This window comes from Lynx rufus, unplaced genomic scaffold (assembly GCF_022079265.1).
Source record: "Lynx rufus isolate CCGP_SWC_20201006 ecotype Redwood Valley unplaced genomic scaffold, mLynRuf1.p SCAF_5, whole genome shotgun sequence".
Lineage (NCBI taxonomy): Eukaryota > Metazoa > Chordata > Mammalia > Carnivora > Felidae > Lynx > Lynx rufus.
This window is the reverse complement of record NW_025814867.1, coordinates 65,244,371-65,265,368: the sequence shown is the minus strand read 5'-3', so window position 1 is coordinate 65,265,368 and position 20,998 is coordinate 65,244,371. Positions and strand designations below refer to the sequence as shown.

Here is a 20,998-nt window from a genome sequence, read left to right as displayed (position 1 = left end):
ATATTTTTCACGTTTACTTATTTTTGACAGAGAGAGAAAGACAGAGCGTGAGTGAATGGGGGAGGGACAGAGAGAGGGAGACACAGAATCTGAAGCAGGATGCATGCTCTGAACTGTCAGCACAGAGCCTGATGCGGGGCTCAAACTCAAGAACTGTGAGATCACGACCTGAGCCGAAGTTGGATGCTTAACCAACTGGGCCCCCCTGTGCATGTGAATTTATTTCCTATCACACATTTATTTCATAGCAAGAACACTATCAGTTGTGGGGTGCCTGGGTGGCTCAGTCGGTTAAGCATCCAACTCTTGATTTCAGCTAAGGTCATGATCTCAGTTTGTGGGATCATTTGACTCCTGCAAATGACTCCTGCATAGAGCTCTACTCTGACAGCACAGGGCCTGCTTGGGATTCTTTCTCTCTCTGTGTACCTCCTCCACTCGCACATGTGTTCTCTCTCCCTCTTTCTCTTTCTCTCTCTCTCTCTGAAAATAAATAAGCTTTAAAAAAACACTATCAGTTGTTTTAACTTTTTCAGTAAATTGGGCAACTGATACATACAGAAGTTGAATTATTTTATTAATATTTATTTGCTCTGCTGCCTATATTGCCAGCAAACAAATATTAATGAAATTACTGAAATAGCTCTTCGTGGTTAGATTAATGGCCTCTTGTTCTTGTTTTTCATAAACATTGGTTCATGGTGTTATAATGCAGCGTTTTCCAGCTCACTTCATGGCCAGGCATACGTATATAATAATAATACTTTATATGGGACATTGGGGTAAAGGGCTCTCTGGAGCTTAGCTCCTCAGGGGCTGAGGGGATCAGTATTCTAGCACGTGTGTACACTCTTCGAGGCACACCAGTGTGCTGCATGCCTATTCTGGGAAGCTGTATTAAGGTGCATCACAGACTTTATATAGTCCTGATTTCTGATAGTAACATTGTTTCTTGATCTTATGATGACATGAAAGGTTTCACTAATCATCAGCGTTCTGTTTCATATTTTCCAGAAGGGCACTGTTACTCTCTAGCTGTCCTTCTTTCCTAGGTTGGAGAGTCTCGAGGAGATATAGTATCTAAATTCATGCACCAGTGTCAGGAAAGTTTCCTGCCTCTTTTTGACACTTGTTGGACACTAGTTGGACTAGTCACTCGCTGCCACAAGGCTTCCAGTTATCTGGCTTTGAACCGTGGCCATTAAGTCTTACTGAGAGGTTAGTTTGATAAGTCTACTCAATAGGAAGACCTTGTATAAGAAGTGGAAAGGTTGAGGGGTGCCTGGATGGCTCAGTCAGTTGACTGTCTGACTCTTGATTTTGGCTCAGGTCATGATCCCACAGTCACGGGATTGAGCCCCACACCAGGCTCAGGCTGTGTGGAGCCTGCCTGGGATTCTCTCTCTCTCCTTCTCTCTTTGCCCCTCCCCTGCTCATGCTCTTGGTCTCTCTCAACATAAATAAATAAACATTTTTTTTTTAAAGTACAAAGAGGGGAATATACTCTGTAGGGTCTTTGCTGGGTGGATGACTTGGGTCTCTTCTCTCTTTGCTCTTTCTCCAACCAAGTAACTTCCTGCAGACACTTAATGCAGAGCTCAATGCCCTCAGGTTCAAAGGACAAGTGATGGCAGACTGTATGTTCTTTGCACATTTCTGAAAAGCTCCTGGTAACGTCTGAGGTGTTCTGCTTCTCAGTGCTGGAACCAGAGTTAACTGGCTGTTTGCCTCTCCCATACTCATTTCTTTCTTCTACTCTCAAAACAACCGACACACTTAAGTATATAAGCTACAAAACACTTTAAAGATACCTATAGTAAATATAAAACTTCTCTCTCTTTTATTTACATTTAGATAAAGTATTCTTCCTCGATTCCTAGTGTGTTATTGGACCTGTGATTGCTGATGGAGAGGAGGAGGAAAAGGACTAAATCCTAAAATGCACAAGTCTTAGTTTTCAGTCCTAGAACTACCACTTATCCAGCCAAACGGTCATGTTTAATTTCTAAGCCGTCTTGGTAAAATGGGACTGATGATACCTGTCCAATTTCCCTCTCAGAGCTAATCCGAAAAATCAGATCTCATGTATGAAAATACTTTGCAGGCTCTAACAGCAAAAAGTAAATATAATCTGTTATCGTATTAAAAGTGGGCAGTGGGTCCTCAAGAGTACTGTCAGCTGCTTGTAGGAATTCAAACACCAAGAGTGGGTGAGTGTGGCTCTGGTGGTGGTGGAGTTGACTCATACCCTCCCTCTGTGTTCCCTCCCTCTCCCTGCAGAGCAACCTGATCCACTACCTGGGCCTGAGCCATCATCTGCTCGCACTGAATTTTATCATCGTTTCTTTTGGCAAGAAAAGCGCCTGGTCGTCTCCTCAGGTGAAGGTGACCGATACTGACTTTGACGGTGTGGAGGTCAGAGTGTTTGAGGGCTCCCCAAAGCCAGAAGAGCCTTTGAAACGCAGCGTTGTTTACATCCATGGAGGAGGCTGGGCTTTAGCCAGTGCAAGTATGTCCTGGTCACCTTCAGGTTGTTTGGGATTGTGGTTGGCCCTGGGAGGGATGTGTGATTGAGTTTGACTTCCTTATTGGGTAAGGGCCATTTGACTTGGTTCCCCTGGACAGTCTCAGCTACCTCTATTATCCCAGCAGGATTGTTAATAGTGTCCCCTTTTCGCACTCAAAAGGGTCCTGGTTTTTGATGATTGATTCTATGATTACCCTACATACATAAAGGTTTTGCCCACCTGTTTACTGCTTGTTAATTCAGGCCCACTGTTTTGAAAATATTTCCTGTGACCGAAATCATAGGCTAACTCATGTGAAGGGCTGACAATAGCTTTCTCCACCAAGACAAGTTGAAGTTTCGCTGGGCCGGAATATGAGGAAATTATCTGCAGCTCTTTTGCCAACTTGTGTTTGAAGACATTTTTCTATGAAATAGGACAAGTGTTTCTGAATACCTACATTAACTCATCCACGTTCCATCTGCTTATGAAACCAAAGATGAAGCTATAAAGGGTGTACCACCATTAAAAGGAAACAATGCTGCAAAATTCAAGAATATTCTTGTTGGTGTCGGATAACTTTCATGAGCAGAACACATTCAAAATGGCAGGCAGCCAAGTGGAGCAGCCTGGCGGAAAGAATACCAAGGAGGAAGTAGGGGCCTTATCTCTGCCTCTCATTATGGAGCTACTACCGCATCCATCGTTAGCCCAAAGCCTTTGGCATCCCCTAGGTTTACGGCAATGACAACTTGTTCCCGTTTGTGTTTTTATATAACATTTGTTTAATGTGGCAAAGGCCAAAGAAGTATAACTTTTTCTTGTAATCCCATTTCATATTCATTATTTATTCTTTGATTTCATGGATTTGCTCAGGTTTTCAACAGATGTTTACTGAGTAAGTAGGTTTGCCCAGGACTGAGGGGTTCTCTGGGGGTACAGGACTTCCAGTAGAAAAACTCAAATAGTTATGTACAATCTTACACTTTTGGTTACCCTAATGTGTGCTAGGGGTTGAGAACACAAAAGGGAGTAACAGAAATGATTGCAATCTATATAGTATCGGACACTTGCCCAGTGAGACATTCCATGGAGACCGGGAAGTGTAAGTGCTGGAAATGGCATGGATTATGAGTTCACATGGCCTTTTCCCCATAATTTTGACTGATCACTCCTGCCAGAGGAAGAGCTCGGGCTGTGGGCTCTCTGCAGGTGGTTATGTAGTTACTAAACTTCTGGTTCTAAGACTGCCTTGGAAAATGTATAATTAAAGTAATATTTGGCTCTCTGTAGGCAAATTCATCTCTTAGTTTATTGAAAGAAGAGCTAAGGGATTCAACTTTTATGTATTAAAATTGTTTGTCACTGCACACCTTTGGATCCTGTTTCTAAGAATGCTAAGACTTCCTAAAATTCTATTTTTTATTTGTTGGTTTAAACAAAATATCCTGTTCTTCAAATTGGAAGAATTCAATTGAATTGCAGCAAATAAAGATATTAAAACAGAAAAATTATGTAGTTCTAAGGAGGTAACTCTTCATCTGCAGTGTTTTTTGAAAACACGTATGTTTGAAGAGCTACAAAATCAGAATTTGGTGCATTTCACATAGACTATTATGAAATCAATGGCTACTTAGTTAAAAAACGCATTCAAAGGTAACCTAATATGGATGTCCTGTTATTTTATACTAATTGCATTTTATCAAAAACCAGATTTAATTTTTGCATTTGTATATGTAACCCTATTAATGATACATATTTCGATATTTGCTTTTTATGGTTTTTATTATTAACTTAAGTGCAAGTCTAAGAGCAATCCACAATTAGCAGAATTTAAAAATGGACAGTGTTAAGTAACTTGTTTAATAATGATTGTTCCTTTGTCTCTTTTAGAAATCAGGTATTATGATGAACTGTGCACAGCAATGGCTGAAGAATTGAATGCTGTCATTGTCTCCATTGAGTAAGTAATTAATACTAGTCATAAAAAAATAATTTTTAAGAAGGGATCTTAGATAACCATCTAGTTACTGTACTTTGTAACCAGTAAAATAAAGTGGAAAATACAGATCCAGAAAGTTGAAGGGATTTGCCCAAGGTCACACAAAATGATTTTCTGATATAACGTAGAATTTCTTGAACTAGTTTTATAACACCTTGAATTATCTTTTTATTTTAGTTTTGAAAACTTCTGGAAAAGTTCTGAAAAGAACGGAAATTGAGGAAAATATACGATGTTATCTGCAGGAAATAATTTTGTTTACTACCTTTTAAAATTTAAAACCAGGGGTGCCTGGGTGGCTCAGTCAGTTAAGCATCCGGCTTCAGCTCAGGTCATGATCTTGCGGTTCGTGGGTTCAAGCCCCACCTCAGGCTCTGTGCTGACAGCTCAGAGCCTGGAGCCTGCCTCGGATTCTGTGTCTCCCTCTCTCTCTGTCCCTCCCTTGCTCGTGCTCTGTCTCTCTCTCTCAAAAATGAATAAACGTTAAAAAAATTTTTTTTAATAAAATTTAAAAACCAATTAAGAGTTGGAAAAGTCATTCTGCTGGAGTTCCGTTCTGTATCTCAGACCTTGTAAATGTAATGTGTTCAGCAAATCTCAGTCAATGCCGTTATTGTCATTATTATTAATAGTACTAATAACAGTATGACTAATAATTATAGCAATTGTGGTGATAGTAATAATACAGAAATCCCGGTACCTGTCCTGTGGCAGGCATGTGCCAGAGCTATTGCATACATTGTCTCTCCTCCTTCAGACCTTTGTTCACATATCATCCTTTCAGCAAGGCTTTTCTTGATACTATTTAAAATTGCAGCCCACTTTTCCTGTTTTATTTTCCTCCAGAACTGTCATCAACCTCTGACAGACCATAATAAATATTTAATACATAATAAATACTTATCATGTGTGTAGTGTGCTAGGTTGAAATAGACTAAGTAAGTTCCATGAAGAGAGGGATTTTAGGGATTTTTGCCTGTTTTGTTCATTGTTTGTTTTAATTTTTTTTAATGTTTATTTTTGAGAGAGAGAGAGACAGACAGACCATGAGTGGGGGAGGGGCAGAGAGAGAAAGGGAAACACAGAATCCAAAGCAGACTCCAGGCTCTGAGTTGTCAGCACAGAGCCCCATGAGGGGCTCAAACTCACAGACTGCAAGATCATAACCTGAGCTGAAGTCTGATGCTTAACTGACTGAGCCATCCAGGAGCCCCTGTTTTGTTCATTGTTAATCATTAGTGCCTGGAGACATCCCTGGCAGATAGTGAGTATTCAATAAATATTTACAGAAGGAATGAATAAGGAGTCTTTCTTAATTCTCATATAAATCATCCAAGATAAGTATTTTGTTATTTTTCTCATAGATGAGGAAATTGAGAGCCCAGAAGTTAAGTAACCTTCATAAGGTTACATAGCTAGCAAGTTACATAAATAGAGTGAGGCATTAAACCCAGGTGTTGAGGCCCCTATACATTTTTAATCCAATATCAAGCCAGTATTGAAGAAAGCTGATAATGCTGAGCCACAAGATTATAACATTAACCACTTTCCACGCCCAGAGCTCATCCAGCTCTCTTCTTCCCTCTGCCTCTCTCCACCATAGCTCATCCCCTCTGTGCCCTTGCTCCAGATCTGAGACCTAAGAGAATCTGTTCTTCTGCAGGGTCTGGGAAGGGCTGGTGTCCCAAGTCACTTGGGCAGCTGTGATCCTGGAACAGAAGACTTAGTCACACGGAGCAGTGTTATTGCTCCTCCTTAGCAGATTTGCCCTCCGAGACAGCTCTGGACAGCTCCCAGCCTTCCCTGGCCTCTCCACACACCACCCAGGTCACTCAAGGGCCCTCAGTGCAGTTTTATAATGTAGGAACCTTCAAGTAAAGGATTGTATCATCTAGCCTGGGCAGCTGGCCAGAGAAAAGCAGGAGCTGTTTAAATAGCTGAGCCCCATTATAGAGCTAGACCCTACAGCTCAGAACTGAGGAACCAGCCTCATGGACTTTTCAGTGGTTTCCTGTGTAGCGCCAGCTCCTCAAATCCTCAAAAGGCTGAGAAAAGGAGGGAAACTGGGCTTACTTAACTTGGCACCGTGAGGATTCTCCACACAGGCCTTACCATCCAGGGCTTCAATATAAGCAATTGGCAACGTGCCTAAATTCTTCCTACATGCCCTTCTCTACCCGTCACCATCTGTCTCAAGTAAAACAGGTGTTCTTTTAATTCCAGGCTTATCATAAAACATAGATAGGATGTTTTTAAGATTTCTTTTAAATCTAGAAGGACTGCTCTCATCTTACCTTTCCATTGTGCCTCATCTATGTAGTGTACTATCCACAAGTTTATTACTGGGAGGCATCACAGCAGTAGGCAAGTACTGTTACTCAAGACCGCATGACCTCAGGCAGATCATTTAATGAAATGTGCAAACTGGAGTTAAGAATCCTTCCTGTATATCTAGAATGTGAGCTACTGGGAAGAGAAATCATGTCTTCTTTCCTTTGGTTCCCATCACCTAGTACAAGACTTAGAACATGTAGGCTAAGTAAAACACATGTTGAGTTAGGTCAGTGACTCCAGAGAATTGTCATGAGTATCAGTTTGGACAGTGGAGGTAAGAGGGCTTCAGATACTCTAATGCACTAGACAAGTCTGGAGGATCAGTGCTCTAGCCATGGAATGGAAAGACCCAACTTACAAATTTATTTATCAACTGTGTGTTTGGAACTCACAGCACTCCTTTGCAGAAATCAAGAGCTAAGGTGGTTAGAATCTAGGCCAGCCAGCCCACAAAAAGTCACATAACCTATGCTCTAGTTGAAGGATAGCCAATACCACGTGGTCCGTGATCATGCTGTTTCTCTTGGAAAGTATATTCAGCTATCTAACTTGGGAACATATTTCTTCTCACTGCTCACTTCTTTCCTCTTTCTTCCATTCCACAAATGTTTATTGAATTTCTGTTATGTGCCAGTTACTGTTACACTCTGCTGACATAACAGTGTAAAGCAATCATAATCCTGCCTCCTGGGGGTTACAATCTAGATGAAAAAACAAAACACAAACAAGTAAGGTTAAATTATGATAAGTGATATGAAGTAGAAGGCATCAAATAGGTAATATCTTACCTAGTTTAAAGGGTTTATTATTAATAGTGTTAATAAGAATGTGAATAATAATTATAGCAATTGTGGTGAAAGTAATAATAATGCAAAAATCCTGGTACCTCACCAAATAGGTAAGATCTTACCTAGTTTGAAGGGTCAGAGAATTCATGTCTTAAAGAAAGTGATGTTTGCATTGAGCTCCTAAGAATGAGCAGAATCTAGTTAGACAAAGTGAGTTGGTCATGAGAGTCCAGAGTGGTGTAATGAGAGGGCTTGGGAGGAAGGGGAGAAAGCAGAGAGCGTGAAGGGAACAAAACACAAGAGAAGACAGATGGGGAGATTTCTGGCCATGAATAAGGAAAATAAGAAAGAGGAGTGGATGATTTGAGAGTCTTAGGAGGATGATGGACCCCTGGTTCTCCTGGAATTCTACCTTCTAGTGGGGAGGCCGTCTGGAGACCACTGCTCCTTATCCTTGAGGGCCATAGGTTTGGGTGGCAGCATGGCTTAGCTTCCCATGGGGTGTGGCTCCGGGGAAGGTTATAGCCTGAGGAAGCTGGTAGGCAGTGGTTGAGGGCAGCCCTGGTAATGGAATCACTCCCATGCAGCGAGTACCAGGAGGTGCAATGCCTCAGTTCATGTTGCTGGTGCTGGCTCACAGTTCTGGGAACAGACCCAGCAACTAAGGTAGATAACAGCCTTAAGATATAAAAATAGACCTTGCTTCTGTTCAGTTGCTTCTACAATACGATGCTGTTCTTACATATCAGTTGCACACAAATATTTGTTAAGCAAATAAAGTTCATCTTATACTACGCAAGTAAGATACATGAATTCATGCTCATTTATATAATCTAGGAAGGTCCTATTTTATGTTCCTAAACCTATTTTCATAAACCTATTTCATAGTGCATTTTAGCCAGAACACTGTACCTTTTTACCTGTAGTTTATATAAGACACAGTATTGGAACCATAAGACATAAGGAAGATTTAATTTCTTTCTTTCTTTTTTTTTTAAATGTTTATTTTTTTGAGAGAGAGAGTGCTCAAGCAGGGGAAGGGTAGCGAGAGGAGAACAGAGGATCCAAAGCGGGCTCTGCACTGACAGCAGCGAGCCTGATGTGGGGCTCGAACTCACAAACCACGAGATCATGACCTAAGCCAAAGTCAGGTGTTCAACCTACTGAGCTACCCAGCTGCCCCTAATTTCTTTTTTTTTTTTTAATGTTTATTTGTTTATTTTGGAGAGAGAAGGAGAGAGCGAGCCAGGGAGGGGAAGAAAGAGAGGGGGAGACAGAATCCCAAGCAGGTTCCTTGCTGTCAGCGCAGAGTGCGATGTGGGGTTCGAACCCACGAACCGTGTGATCATGACCTGAGCCGAAACCAAGAGTTGGATGCTTACCCCACAGAGCCACCCAGGTGCCCCCATCTTTTTTTTAAAGATAAAATGTCAGATAATAGCAAAGGAGGCATGTTGGATGTGATTAAATTCTATTTGATCTACTTAATTCATTACTTCTACAAGGCACCTTCGTTGCTTTTTTTGGGTATGGCAAATGGTTTTTAAGTTGTGTTATGCTTTTAATTAAATCTTTTCTACACTCAAACTCCCTATTTTATGTAGGTGGAGACATAGTCCCATTCCACCAAATGTCAGGTGGCATTGTGCACAGAGCACTTGAAACTTCACAGAGCTGTAAAGAATGTTGCTAATGTAGACAGAAAAGAAGCTGGAGTACTTATCTTAGTCTGCGGCAAACAGGGTTATAAGGAAGGAGATCTTTATGTTTCTCTTTTTAATCCACAAAATTAGATGAGTGCAAGCTGACAAAATCAGAGTGCTTTTAGGAGGCTCAGTACACCACACATCTCAGTAAATAGTTGTACAAATAAGATACTCAGAAGAACACAGAGTGATGGTGACCTAGCTGTGACTTGCTCTCTGTTCCTTTTCCTGCTCTTCCTCTGAGTCCTGAGGAGAGAAATCCTCATGCATCACTCCGATCTGGGCAGCACCGGACGGTGGGCAGATCAGATTCCCGAGGGTTCTCCTCTGAAGAAGGAAAGATTTGAAAATTTCCCTTTCACTCAGTCCAGGCCAACTTTAGCCAATGTAAAGGCCAACATCACAAATAACTTAATGCTAGAGAGAGATAATGTGCTTCTTTTAAGAAGTAGCTTGTTTTCTTTTCTTCCTTATCCTTAGCTAATGAATCTCTCCTGTTTAGACATATTCGACTAATGTCTTCTTGGCTGTGTTTTCTAGTAACCTGAAAAATCCACTGGTTGCTCTCTTGTGGTTTAGGTCTTTGAGAATTTCTGGGGAGCAGGGGGTAATTGGAGCTTTTACAAAAAGCCTGTGATGCAGCTGCAGAGCACCTGACTGCAAACCACAGTGAGGCTGTGAAGCCAGCTTCCACCCACACCTGAGCTCTAGGAAGCTACGTTTAGCTTCTGAAATCGCGAAAGGAGGCCAGGGGGAGGAGGCACTAAGCCTTCTTGGGCTTTCATGGCCACCTGGGAGTGCTCTGGCGCCTTTGTTACCCTTGTGGGTATAGGCAAGGTTTGGTCTGAATGGGAGGAGGCAGTTTAGATAAACACCAAGAGCCTGGGGAGATCCCTGCTGTGTATATAGATAAGTCTCAGAAAGTCTTAAATTGTGAACTGTGCATCAAAGAATCGCTTCATTAAAAAAAAAACTTTTTTTAATGTTTGTTTTTGAGAGAGAGAAAGAGCGTGGGATCACAGTTCTAGGCTCAGTCACTCCTAGAGTTTTGGCAAAACATCCTGACCTCTTGTCAATTCTTTTGAATGTCATTCTTGTCCAATCAGCCAAGCCTTCACTGATCTCAGCTCTCCCTTGCTGAATGCCTGGCAGTCAAAACTATTGCAGGGGCAGATTTTGAGAGTAGAAACAGAAAGGAAGAACTTTCCTTAACCTTAACCTTTATGCTTCCACTTTTGTGCAATTTTATTATATGTTTATTTTATTATTTTTTTTATCTTATTTATTTATTTTTGTGTTTCTTTAATAGAAAAAAAGCATCTGCCTGGTAGAGGAATAAAGAGATTCTTCCTCTGGAGTTGTCTCTCTCAAATAGAGAGCATAGTAGGGATGTAATTGATTTGTTTCAGATAACCCCTGCTGAAGACAGGGATTCTTTAAGACTGAGGAACATAATTAACCTTTTTATGTTCTCAAGGTGAATCTATTGGACTCTTCTCAGGAGCTGGTAAGAGGGAGCGTGGGGAAGCCAAAAAAGAAAAAAAGGAAGGAGATTTTATTTTAAACCTACTGAATCTAAAGGAGTATAATTTCATTCCAGTATATCTCCTGTATCTTTCACCTAAGTGGCACTGGATGAAGGAACCTCAGTGTCCTTGCCTACAGCTCAAGTTTGTACACACTGTTGCCAGGTGAGGTTATTTTGAGGGACAACGTGTATCACAATGCTCATAGAATGCTAGTGTCATTCAGGACTTCAACTTCAGTGGGTTTGGATCAACTCCCCCCACTCTGGGCTTGTGTGCATGTCTGCTTTGGACTTAAGAAAGACCTTGTAAGTCTTTCTGAGCATCTCTCCATTTCCCTGGTACTGTGAATAAAGTAGGTAACAAAGTAACAGACCAGAGGCATGATACTGCTTATCTTAGGTACGTGTACGTCAGAGTCTTTAGTACATAATTATGACTTTCCATCTACTTCTAGAGGAAATAGAGGTGTCTGTGCTATGACCTATTGTTCGACTTTGAGAGCTCCAAGGAAGGAGAGTGACTTTTGGCTGGACTCGGAGAGGGTTTCATGAAAGAAGTGGCATTTGAGATTAAATTTACAGGATCGGAACATTTGATGAGTTGCTGGGGGGAGGGAAGAGAGAATAGAGACCAAAGCACTGGGGAAGGCAACCGGCAGATGTGTTCGGAGAACAGTGACTGTATGGGCTGGACTCGGTGATATTTCTCAAGTTTGGCTGTGCGTTAGAATTATTGGGGGCGGGCGGTGTGGGGAGGATTTTCCTTCAAATATAGACATGCTAGGTTCCACCCCAGACCAAATACTTTGGAATGTTTCATAGATGGCCTCAGGCCTCAATGTTTTTGTAAAACTCCCAGGATTATCCTAGGATGCAAGCTGAGTTGAGAAACCCTGAACTACGCATAGAATACAGGAAGTAGAGGCCTTGACAATGTGCCCCCAGAGTAGGTAGGTTAGGAATAATTTCTTTTTTTTATGTTTTTTTTAAAGCCATATGGCTTATCACTTTCCTCGCCACAGGTGGTGCCATATGACATATTTTATATGTAAAAGTGTAAAATAAATCTTTAAAGTTTTGTTTGGAAGAAATAAAAGTATGTTCATAAAGATGCACCACATGTCAGGCACTGTGCTAGGTGGTTTGTTTGAGAATATTTTTGCAAAACCATTGAAATCATAAGGGGTGTCCTGGGATGTCAGAAGTCTATAGTTCTGAGAATTTACTGCTTTGATGAGGTCATGAGAAAACACACACACACATTTAAAAGGCTGTGGATTTTCAAGAATAAGAATATTTTTTAAGGCAGGGGTTACATGTGGGTTTTGAAGTCAGTGGTGAATTCACCACGCAGCTTTGCCACTTATCAGCTGTTGTAGACAAGTTATGCATCCTCCTGGAGCCTCATGTTCTCATCCTTTTCTTTCTTTTTATTTTTTAAATGTTTATTTATTTCTTGAGAGAGAGAGACAGGGCGTAAGCAGAGGAGGGGCAGAGAGAGAGGGAGACACAGAATCTGAAGCAGGCTCCAGGCTCTGAGCTGTCAGCACAGAGCCCAACACGGGGCTCGAACCCACGAACCATGAGATCATGACCTGAGCTGAAGTTGGACACTTAACAGACTGAGCTGCCCAGGCGCCCCGTCATGTTCTCATTCTTAAATCCATGAGTTTGCCCTGCAATTTGAGTGAAACACATCTGTAGCATATTTGGCAGGTGCCTCACCTAGCAGAAATAAGATAATTTTTATAGAGTGTACACATTTGTTAAACTGATTAAGCTTCATTCCTGAGTTTACAAGCAAATTTTGTATTTCTATAGCAGGAGGCATGTGCAGTTAACAGATAGGCAGAAGCCAGAACTGCAGAGTCATCTATCCCTGCAGTGAGCTGGGCAAATTGTGACTATATCTGCCATAAATTCATCAGGTGCTTTAACTCAAGATCTATAATTGTGAAATTAAAAAAAGTCAGAATCCTTTCAGTACTTTGCAGAGACCTATCTTTAAACAAAAGCTGCAGACAAATACATTTATACTTGCTTTCTTTGGCTATAGCACTCATAAATTTTCTTCTGACTCTTGAGTGTTCTGTGGCTACAAAAATATTACAGAACTTTTATTATACTTCTCAGGTCAAATTCAAGTTACTTTCAAGGCTTATCTTGAACTAGGTGACCTCAGAAATGTATAGTTTCACTATATTTTCAAATCTATGAAAATAATGTCCCTTTTTATTGAATAAAATTAGAGAAAGTTTTCAGCTTGAACAAAGAGAAGGGTTTAGGAGGTAGATCTTTAAGGGCACCAGGAAGACGCTTGTATTATAATCTGTTTTGTTTTTTTTTTTTAAGTATGTTTACTCTGTTATCTGAGCCAGTTATTAATCAACTGATAAGATTGTAGCAGTAGCAGGGTATCTTTTTTCTTAATTAGAAATTTCTTTTTTTTTTTTTTAAGTTTATTTATTTATTTTGAGAGAGACAGAGTGTGAGTAGGGGAGCCAAAGAGAAAGAGGGGGAATCTCAAGCAGGTGTGCACTCGAGAATTGTGAGATCATGACCTGAGCTGAAATCAAGAGTCAGATGCTTAACCAGCTGAGCCACTCAGGTGTCCTACCAATTTTTCTTGATTCAAAGTCACTAGACCTTTTGGGAAATAACATCTGAAGATTCAATTCATGTATGTGTACTGGTAGAATATGCTCTGTCATATTGGGCTACCAGGAAAACAGTTTATTATGATATATGGAATCTTGCTGAGACAAAATAGCCCTTATTCTCACAACTTGACTCATGAAGGACATGTGTTTTTATTTCATTGAAAGAATTAAGAATTCAGCTTGGTAAACTGAAGTTCAAATTGAGATCAAGTCCTAAAACTGGGGGTAAATGGAATCATATAAGATGGCGCCATCTAGTGGACACAATTGTATAATCCTACTCCTTTCACTCATTGATCAGTAGGATAGTAGTACTATATAGCATAGCAGCCACTTTAGGGCATAATGAAATTCAATGGGACAAAAAACATTTTGGATGATTAAATGATCACCACAGATAGGAAAATAAAAAAGAAATTAGAAAAATTATTTTATCTGTTATAAGGTAACCACTGAAGGAATGTCACATTTAGGACTTTTAAAATGCAGTAATCAATATTCACTACTTCTCAGAGTATTTCACAAATGTTTGTTCATTTGATTGTATTTGCATTGAATGGCAAGATAATTAGCTGGATTTTAGATGGGAGAAAATAAGTTTCTAAGAATAGGTATGTTAATTATAAAATGAAAATGAAAAGACCTGAGTTTTTTGTTTGTTTGTTTATTTCTTTGAAGAGAGAGAGCACGATCAGAGGAGGGGCAGAGAGAGGGAGAGAGAATTCCAACCAGGCACAACACCATCAGTGCAGAGTCCGACATGGGGCTTGAACCCATGAACTGTGAGATCATGACCTGAGCCAAGGTCAAGAGTAGGACGCTTAACTGCCTGAGCCACCCAAGCACCCCGAGACCTGAATTCTTAATATTACTAGATTTTAATTAAGTACTTAGTTTCTATTACACCTTGTTTTTATCTGTTTGACTTATTTTACAAATAAAGTAACTTTTTAGTGCCCCAGTTTCTTTTGTCTGCAAAAGGAAGGTATGTTAATAAAAGGGTTTACTGGATGGATGATTATGTGCCTAGCACATTGATAGACACTGGGAACACAGCGATGAATAAAACATAGTCCTGATTTCAGAGAACATACTCTTCAGAGGAAACACATAAATCATTTTAAGATGAGGCAGTAAGAACAGTAATATACTCCAGCACATAGAAGGATCAAGGAAAGGCATCCAGCTCAGCCCCAGAAGCAAGTGGAGTTATTATAGTCAAGGAAATCTACCTGGAGGAGTCTAAACCCATGAGTAAGGCTTAAAGGCTGAGTGAGAATTAATAGGGAAAGGAGGAGGAGGCCGAGACGGCACTCCAAGCAGAGACTACCAGCAACTATGGATTTGTAAGATGTTATCATGGATGGGGTATCTGACACAATTTTGCTATGTTTCTCAAGTAAATCATGAAGGATCCCATATGGAGTCATTAAACAGGAGACCAATGAAGTGGTTGATGTTGCCAAGTCACCTTCTAATCCATAAGTGTTGTGAATTGAACACTGATTTCCAGAAATAAAATTCCCAAATCTGTTACGGTTCTACCCATATCTTAATAATCAACATCCACCTTTAACTTTGAAGTTGTGTTTCATGGCTGATGATAAAAAAGGGGGGAAAGATTATTGCTAATACAAAATCATTACATTTTTAATCCCTTTTTCTTTAATGTTTATTTATTTTTGAGAGAGGGATAGACAGAGTGTGAGCAGAGGAGGGGCAGAGAGAGAGGGAGACACAGAATCCGAAGCAGGCTCCAGGCCCTGAGCTGTCAGCACAGAGCCTGATGCAGAGCTCAAACTTACGAATTGTGAGATCATGACTTGAGCCAAAGTCGGATGCTTAACTGACTGAGCCATCCAGATACCCCCAAATCATTACATTTTTAAACTAAGTATTTGATTTGCAAGAAAATGAATGGCTCAGGGGCGCTTGGGTGGCTCAGTTGGTCAAGCATCCAACTGTTGATTTTGGCTCAGGTCATGATCTCACGGTTCGTGAGCTGTCAGCTCAGAGCCTGCTTGGGATTCTCTTTCCCTCTCTCTCTCTGCCCCTCCCCCACTCATGCTCCCCCCCCAACCCTCTCTCTCTCTCAAAATAAACTTTTTTTAAAAAAGAAAAGGAATGGTTCATTTTTAGATTTATTTCAATCCTTACCTGTTTACTTCTGTGTCAGAAGAACCAGCTTCCCCATAAACTTTAAAGGGCCTATAAAGACTTGGTGAAGTCCTTAAATGAATACAACTTTTGTCTTCACAGATACAGGCTAGTTCCAAAGGTTTATTTTCCTGCACAAATTCATGATGTTGTACGTGCCACGAAGTATTTTCTGCAGCCAGAAGTCTTACACAAGTATTCGGTTGACCCGGGCAGAATTGGCATTTCTGGTGACAGTGCTGGTGGGAATTTGGCTGCTGCTCTGGGCCAACAGGTAACAGATTGCCCTGACATGCTGGTGGTAAGAGGATTCTTGCTAACCTGCAGACCTACAAACATATTCTTCGCTATGTATGGCAAAGGCTTAGCAGGTAGGCTGGTCAGTATGGGGCCAAGTTATTCAGATGACTGCGCTGGGAGAATTCTCAGATCTTTCTGAAGTAGGAAAAGGGGTAATTGAAAGAGATGCCACCTCTGAGTCCTTGGAAAGTCCCTGATTACAATTAATATGAAAGATGGGCTAACAGTTTATAGGGCTCTCTTGCTCCTCAGCAATATGCATGGAAATCAAGTATCTCCAGCTTCTTTTCCATATTGGACTTGCAAAATATTTTTGCTTAAATTCCAGTTGCTAAGATTGTTTCCTTAGAACTTTGAGTCAAACTGAAAAGCTAAAAAGTGTTTCCCAATATTTTTTAAAATCTAAAAGAAAAAAAATTAAAATGGGTCAGCCACTTCGAGTGTTATAATACCAGTTAACCTGAGCTTACCTGGTTAAATTCTCTGGTTAAAACTATCTAGCTCTAATAGCACCCAAAATTTTGGGAGGCTGTATAAATTCAAAGATAAGTATATTTTCTTCCTCTGATGGATTAAACAAGTTTAGAAGAGCATCTCTGTCTTCTCATCTCCAGATTTCTTTTGGTATTCTCAAATTGCAGTACATAGAGAACTTCGTTGGGCACTGATGGGTTTGCTATACATGTGTCCTGATGTGGTAAGAAGAAAGTCCTGGTGCAGTGGGGAGAGGATCATGGGCTTTAAAATTAGCAGTGGAATGGAATCCAGTCTCCCTGCTTTGGAAGCTACAGGGCTTCAGGCAAGCCCCTGAATATCTCTGACTCTCAGGAAAATGAGGATAATGCCATCTAATTGCAGGACTATTGCTGGGACTTAGTGAAATGATGTATATGCAATTCCTGGCACATATTAATAGTACTATTAACTGATCATTTCCTTTTGCTTTTACAGAGCAGTTACATCTTCCCTGGGGGATGGGGTTCTAAACTCTGATGTGAAACAAAATTGTACAGCTAAAGTGACCTTGAAGGTTGTTTAGTTGCCTATAAAACCCAGTGACCTAGTTAGCTGCCTTTTAGATGTTACATGCAAATGTGTACCATTTTGGACCCTAGGACTGGAAAATGAGGCAGTGTGTTCACATTTTGTGAAGGCATGGGGGGATGGAGATCTGATGAGGTAGAGGATGCGTTCACATTCCCATTTAACCTCAACTCTGGGGCACATGCTCATTAAGGAGAATGGAGGGCATGTTGCCAGCACTATTTAAATTCTCACTTATGCAGCATGAAGACTAAATGCTCATCAGAGGAGATATCCTGAAGTCCTGCTATAACACTTTGGAGTCCCATCATCTGTTCATTTAGCTTTTCCTACCCTTCTCCTCTGGAAGAGTTAGACTAGTTTGTTTCTCCCTAGAAAGCCATTGCCTTTTTTCACTTTGCACAGAATACTGAACTAAGAAAATTTCTCATGTTATCCATCCATAGTACCCAGCAAGGTGTGCTAGTGCCGAAGGATAGATACAAGTGAAGTGTTCACGGGGGGTTAAAGACCTAAGAGATCACATGCATTTGCAGTGTTCACTAAAAACATGGGTTGCAAACATCATAACTTTCTTAGTAAACATCCGGCAGCTTGATGCATGTGTGGGGAGTGGTGCTGGTGGTGGGGAAGTTTTTATTTTATAAACTGTATTACTTAATACCATGTCTGGTAGAAATTTCCTAGTTAGAACCTTTTGACTGATTCCAGGTAATGCATTCAGCTACTTTAAAAGGTGTGGTTTCCATACAAAGAGCCATGCAGCAGGAAATAATGTGTCTGCTTCCTCTTCTCCAGTTTACTCAAGATGCCAACCTCAAAAACAAGCTCAAAGTGCAAGCTTTAATTTATCCAGTTCTTCAAGCTTTAGATTTCAACACACCCTCTTACCAGCAAAATGTGAACACCCCAATCCTGCCCCGCTACGTCATGGTGAAGTACTGGGTGGACTACTTCAAAGGCAACTATGACTTTGTCCAGGCGATGATTGTTAACAACCACACTTCGATGGACGTGGAAGAGGCAGTTGCCCTCAGGGCCCGTCTAAACTGGACGTCCCTCTTGCCTGCATCCATCACAAAGGACTACAAGCCTGTGGTGCAGACCACCGGCAATGCCAGGATTCTGAGGGAGATCCCTCAGCTGTTGGATGCTCGCTCGGCCCCGCTCATTGCAGACCAGGAAGTCCTACGGCACCTCCCGAAGACCTACATTCTGACGTGTGAGCATGATGTCCTAAGAGACGATGGGATCATGTATGCAAAGCGTCTGGAGAGCGCAGGTGTGGAGGTGACCCTGGATCACTTTGAGGATGGCTTCCATGGATGCATGATTTTCACCAGCTGGCCCACCAACTTCTCAGTGGGAATCCGGACTAGGAATAGTTACATCAAGTGGCTGGATCAAAACCTGTAAAAGAGGAAAATTTCCAGAATCTTGACCTCCTGCACCTGCTTTGGAAAGAGATGCACTTTTTAGTTGATTACTTTCCCCTTGTTACTTGTGAGTTATGGAATCTCCATTCCCTGCAGACTTTATGTTAATTTAATTTTTGAAAAATGTGTTTGACTAACGTAAGTACAAAATGTCTAAATCTGGTTCTCCAAGTGGACCAGTCTTTCTGTTCTTGTTTGTTTTTTGTGTTTTGTTTTGTTTTGTTTTGTTTTGTTTTGTTTTTAGCCAAACTACCACCAATACTCATGGCTACAGAAAGCAGGACTAGGAGCTGAAATAGCTTTGCGTTCTGTCTTCGTCAAGGAATTCTTTCCAGAAGAAATTCTTCCAGCTGTGGGTGGCATATGTGGGCTCTTCTTTAGCTTGTAGAGTTTACTTTACATTCAGAGCAGTGTTACTTGTGTGCACATTAAGGTCAGTGCTAGATACCAAGCGCCCTCTGTGCTTTATGGATAGATGGTTTTGTTTCCTATGGGAATTTCAACAAAGGTGTTCTAGCAAGGACAAATTTCTCAAATAACTTTCTTCCTTTAGAGTGTTAATTTTATGGGATAGCTCTCTGTAAGTCCAGTTGGATGATGACGATACTTGAAGGTTACTTTCTACCACTATTATTAGAAAATATACGATTGCATGTAGTGGATATCTGTACATTGTAAAGTTTTTTGGTTATGCTGTCTCCATAGGGGAGATCTTTTGGGAGCAAATTCATTTAGATTTAGGATAAATTTGTCATTACAGAAACAAGTGAAAACAGACAAATGAACTAACTTATTTATTTTCATAATGAATACTTCTGACATAAATTACCAAGAGCAGTGTGTATATTTTTGGCATAGTCAGAAAAGAAGATACATTTAATATTGAAATTATGAAAAAATACCTTTAGAGGGTCTAGTTTTTTCTTGAAAACTCAACTTTTTCACTTACATGGCTTTAAAATGGGGCTATTTTGGTGTATATATATAACCATATATATATATGAAATGTATTGTTTATTTTTTTAAGTTATTTAATGTTAATATATACAGCTCAACTTAAGATTTTTCAGAATAACATCTATGATGAATACTAAAAATAACGATATTTTTTAAGAAACTACCTTAGAATTATATCCACATGTAATTTTATGGAAAGAGGTAAAGTAGCTATTAATACTACTGTACATTAGGCTTAAATATTTTGATGTCTATATGCATATACAAATTAAAGTAATTAGAAACTGTGACTACACTTAGTAAATTCATCTAAGTTGACAGAGAATTTAGGTAAGACACACACTGCTCAATTCTGCCCTCTGTGGTGAGAGGAACGCTAGCTCATATTCTCCAGGGTGATGCATACCTGGTTCCTTCACCTCTTTTCTGTCTCCTTCCAGCCTGGTCTAGGAGTTACAATAGCCCAAGCTTGACTTTGTGTAAAGCCTTCACTGCCAGTGGGAACATCTTCAGCATAGCAAGGGACTCCAGTTGTGGTTTGAGTGCCTCTGCCCTCCTTCCTGCCACTTTTACCACTGCCCCCACCCTGCTCTTTGCAGGGACTGCCAAGGCCAGGTCATGATACAGCCAGTTCATCAGTGGAGAGGAAGAGGAACCTTTTCACTCATTTGAAAGATGGGCATTTCCTACTTCTGGCAAAGAAATAAGTGAAAGTGTACACCCTTCTTTTTCTTTTTTTTTTATTAAAAATGTTTTAAATGTTTACTTATTTTTGAGAGAGAGCACAAGCAGGGGAGGGGCAAAGTGAGAGGGACACACAGAATCTGAAGCAGGCTCCAGGCTTTGAGCTGTCAGCACAGAGACCGATGCAGGGCTCGAACTTGCTAACCGGGAGATTGTGACCTGAGCTGAAGTCGGACGCTTAACTGATGAGCCACCCAGGCACCCCTTATTTTTCATTTATTGTACAAGCCAGTAGCATTGTTATGTACAAAACAGATGTAAATGCAACAGTGTGTGTATGTGTGTGTGCCTGTATGTGTATAAAAATAATCATGCAAATTAACATGCTAATGGACAGACACAAGTTATTAACTGTCTCTGAGCCTCTTTTCCCTTTCCTCTAAAGTCAGAGATTTGAATTACTTAATTTGCAAGGTGTCTTCCAACAGTCAATTCCAACCATTTGGTTGGACTGACAAATTGTATTGGCTTCTTCTACGGTGTTTTGGGTTGTTTTGTTTTTTTGGGGGGGGGGGTTGGTAGGGCATTTTTCCATATATACACAGACACAAACATCATTAAAGATTTTTTTTCCTAAAAAAAAAAAAAACAACAGGATTTTAGTTCTTCCTCTTTGACAGCTACTCTCATTTAATACTATTGTTTTCTTACATCATTTGAAGGGACCAATGTTTGGACCTTAGTTTGAGGTTATCTACCTCTAAGAAAGCAAAGAAAATATAATACATGCGCAGAGTTTCTTAAAATGGCATTTTTTCACCCAGAATTGTGAGCCAAATGCTGCCATAAGTACAGACAACAAATGATTCTAGACCTTTAAAGGGTTCTCTTGGAT

General features: G+C 40.5%; 1 protein-coding gene across 1 annotated transcript in view; it reads left to right on the top strand.

Moving 5' to 3' along the window:
* Window positions 1-20,194, top strand: part of NCEH1 (neutral cholesterol ester hydrolase 1) — a 58,800-nt gene extending 38,606 nt beyond the window's left edge. Inside the window, exons 2-5 of the mRNA XM_047100092.1 lie at window positions 2,281-2,509; window positions 4,401-4,470; window positions 15,785-15,956; window positions 17,825-20,194. Of these exons, the coding sequence (XP_046956048.1) occupies window positions 2,281-2,509; window positions 4,401-4,470; window positions 15,785-15,956; window positions 17,825-18,442 (1,089 nt within the window). The 3' untranslated portion in view covers window positions 18,443-20,194. The remainder of the gene's footprint in view (window positions 1-2,280; window positions 2,510-4,400; window positions 4,471-15,784; window positions 15,957-17,824) is intronic.
* The last annotated feature ends 804 nt before the right edge of the window (window positions 20,195-20,998 follow it).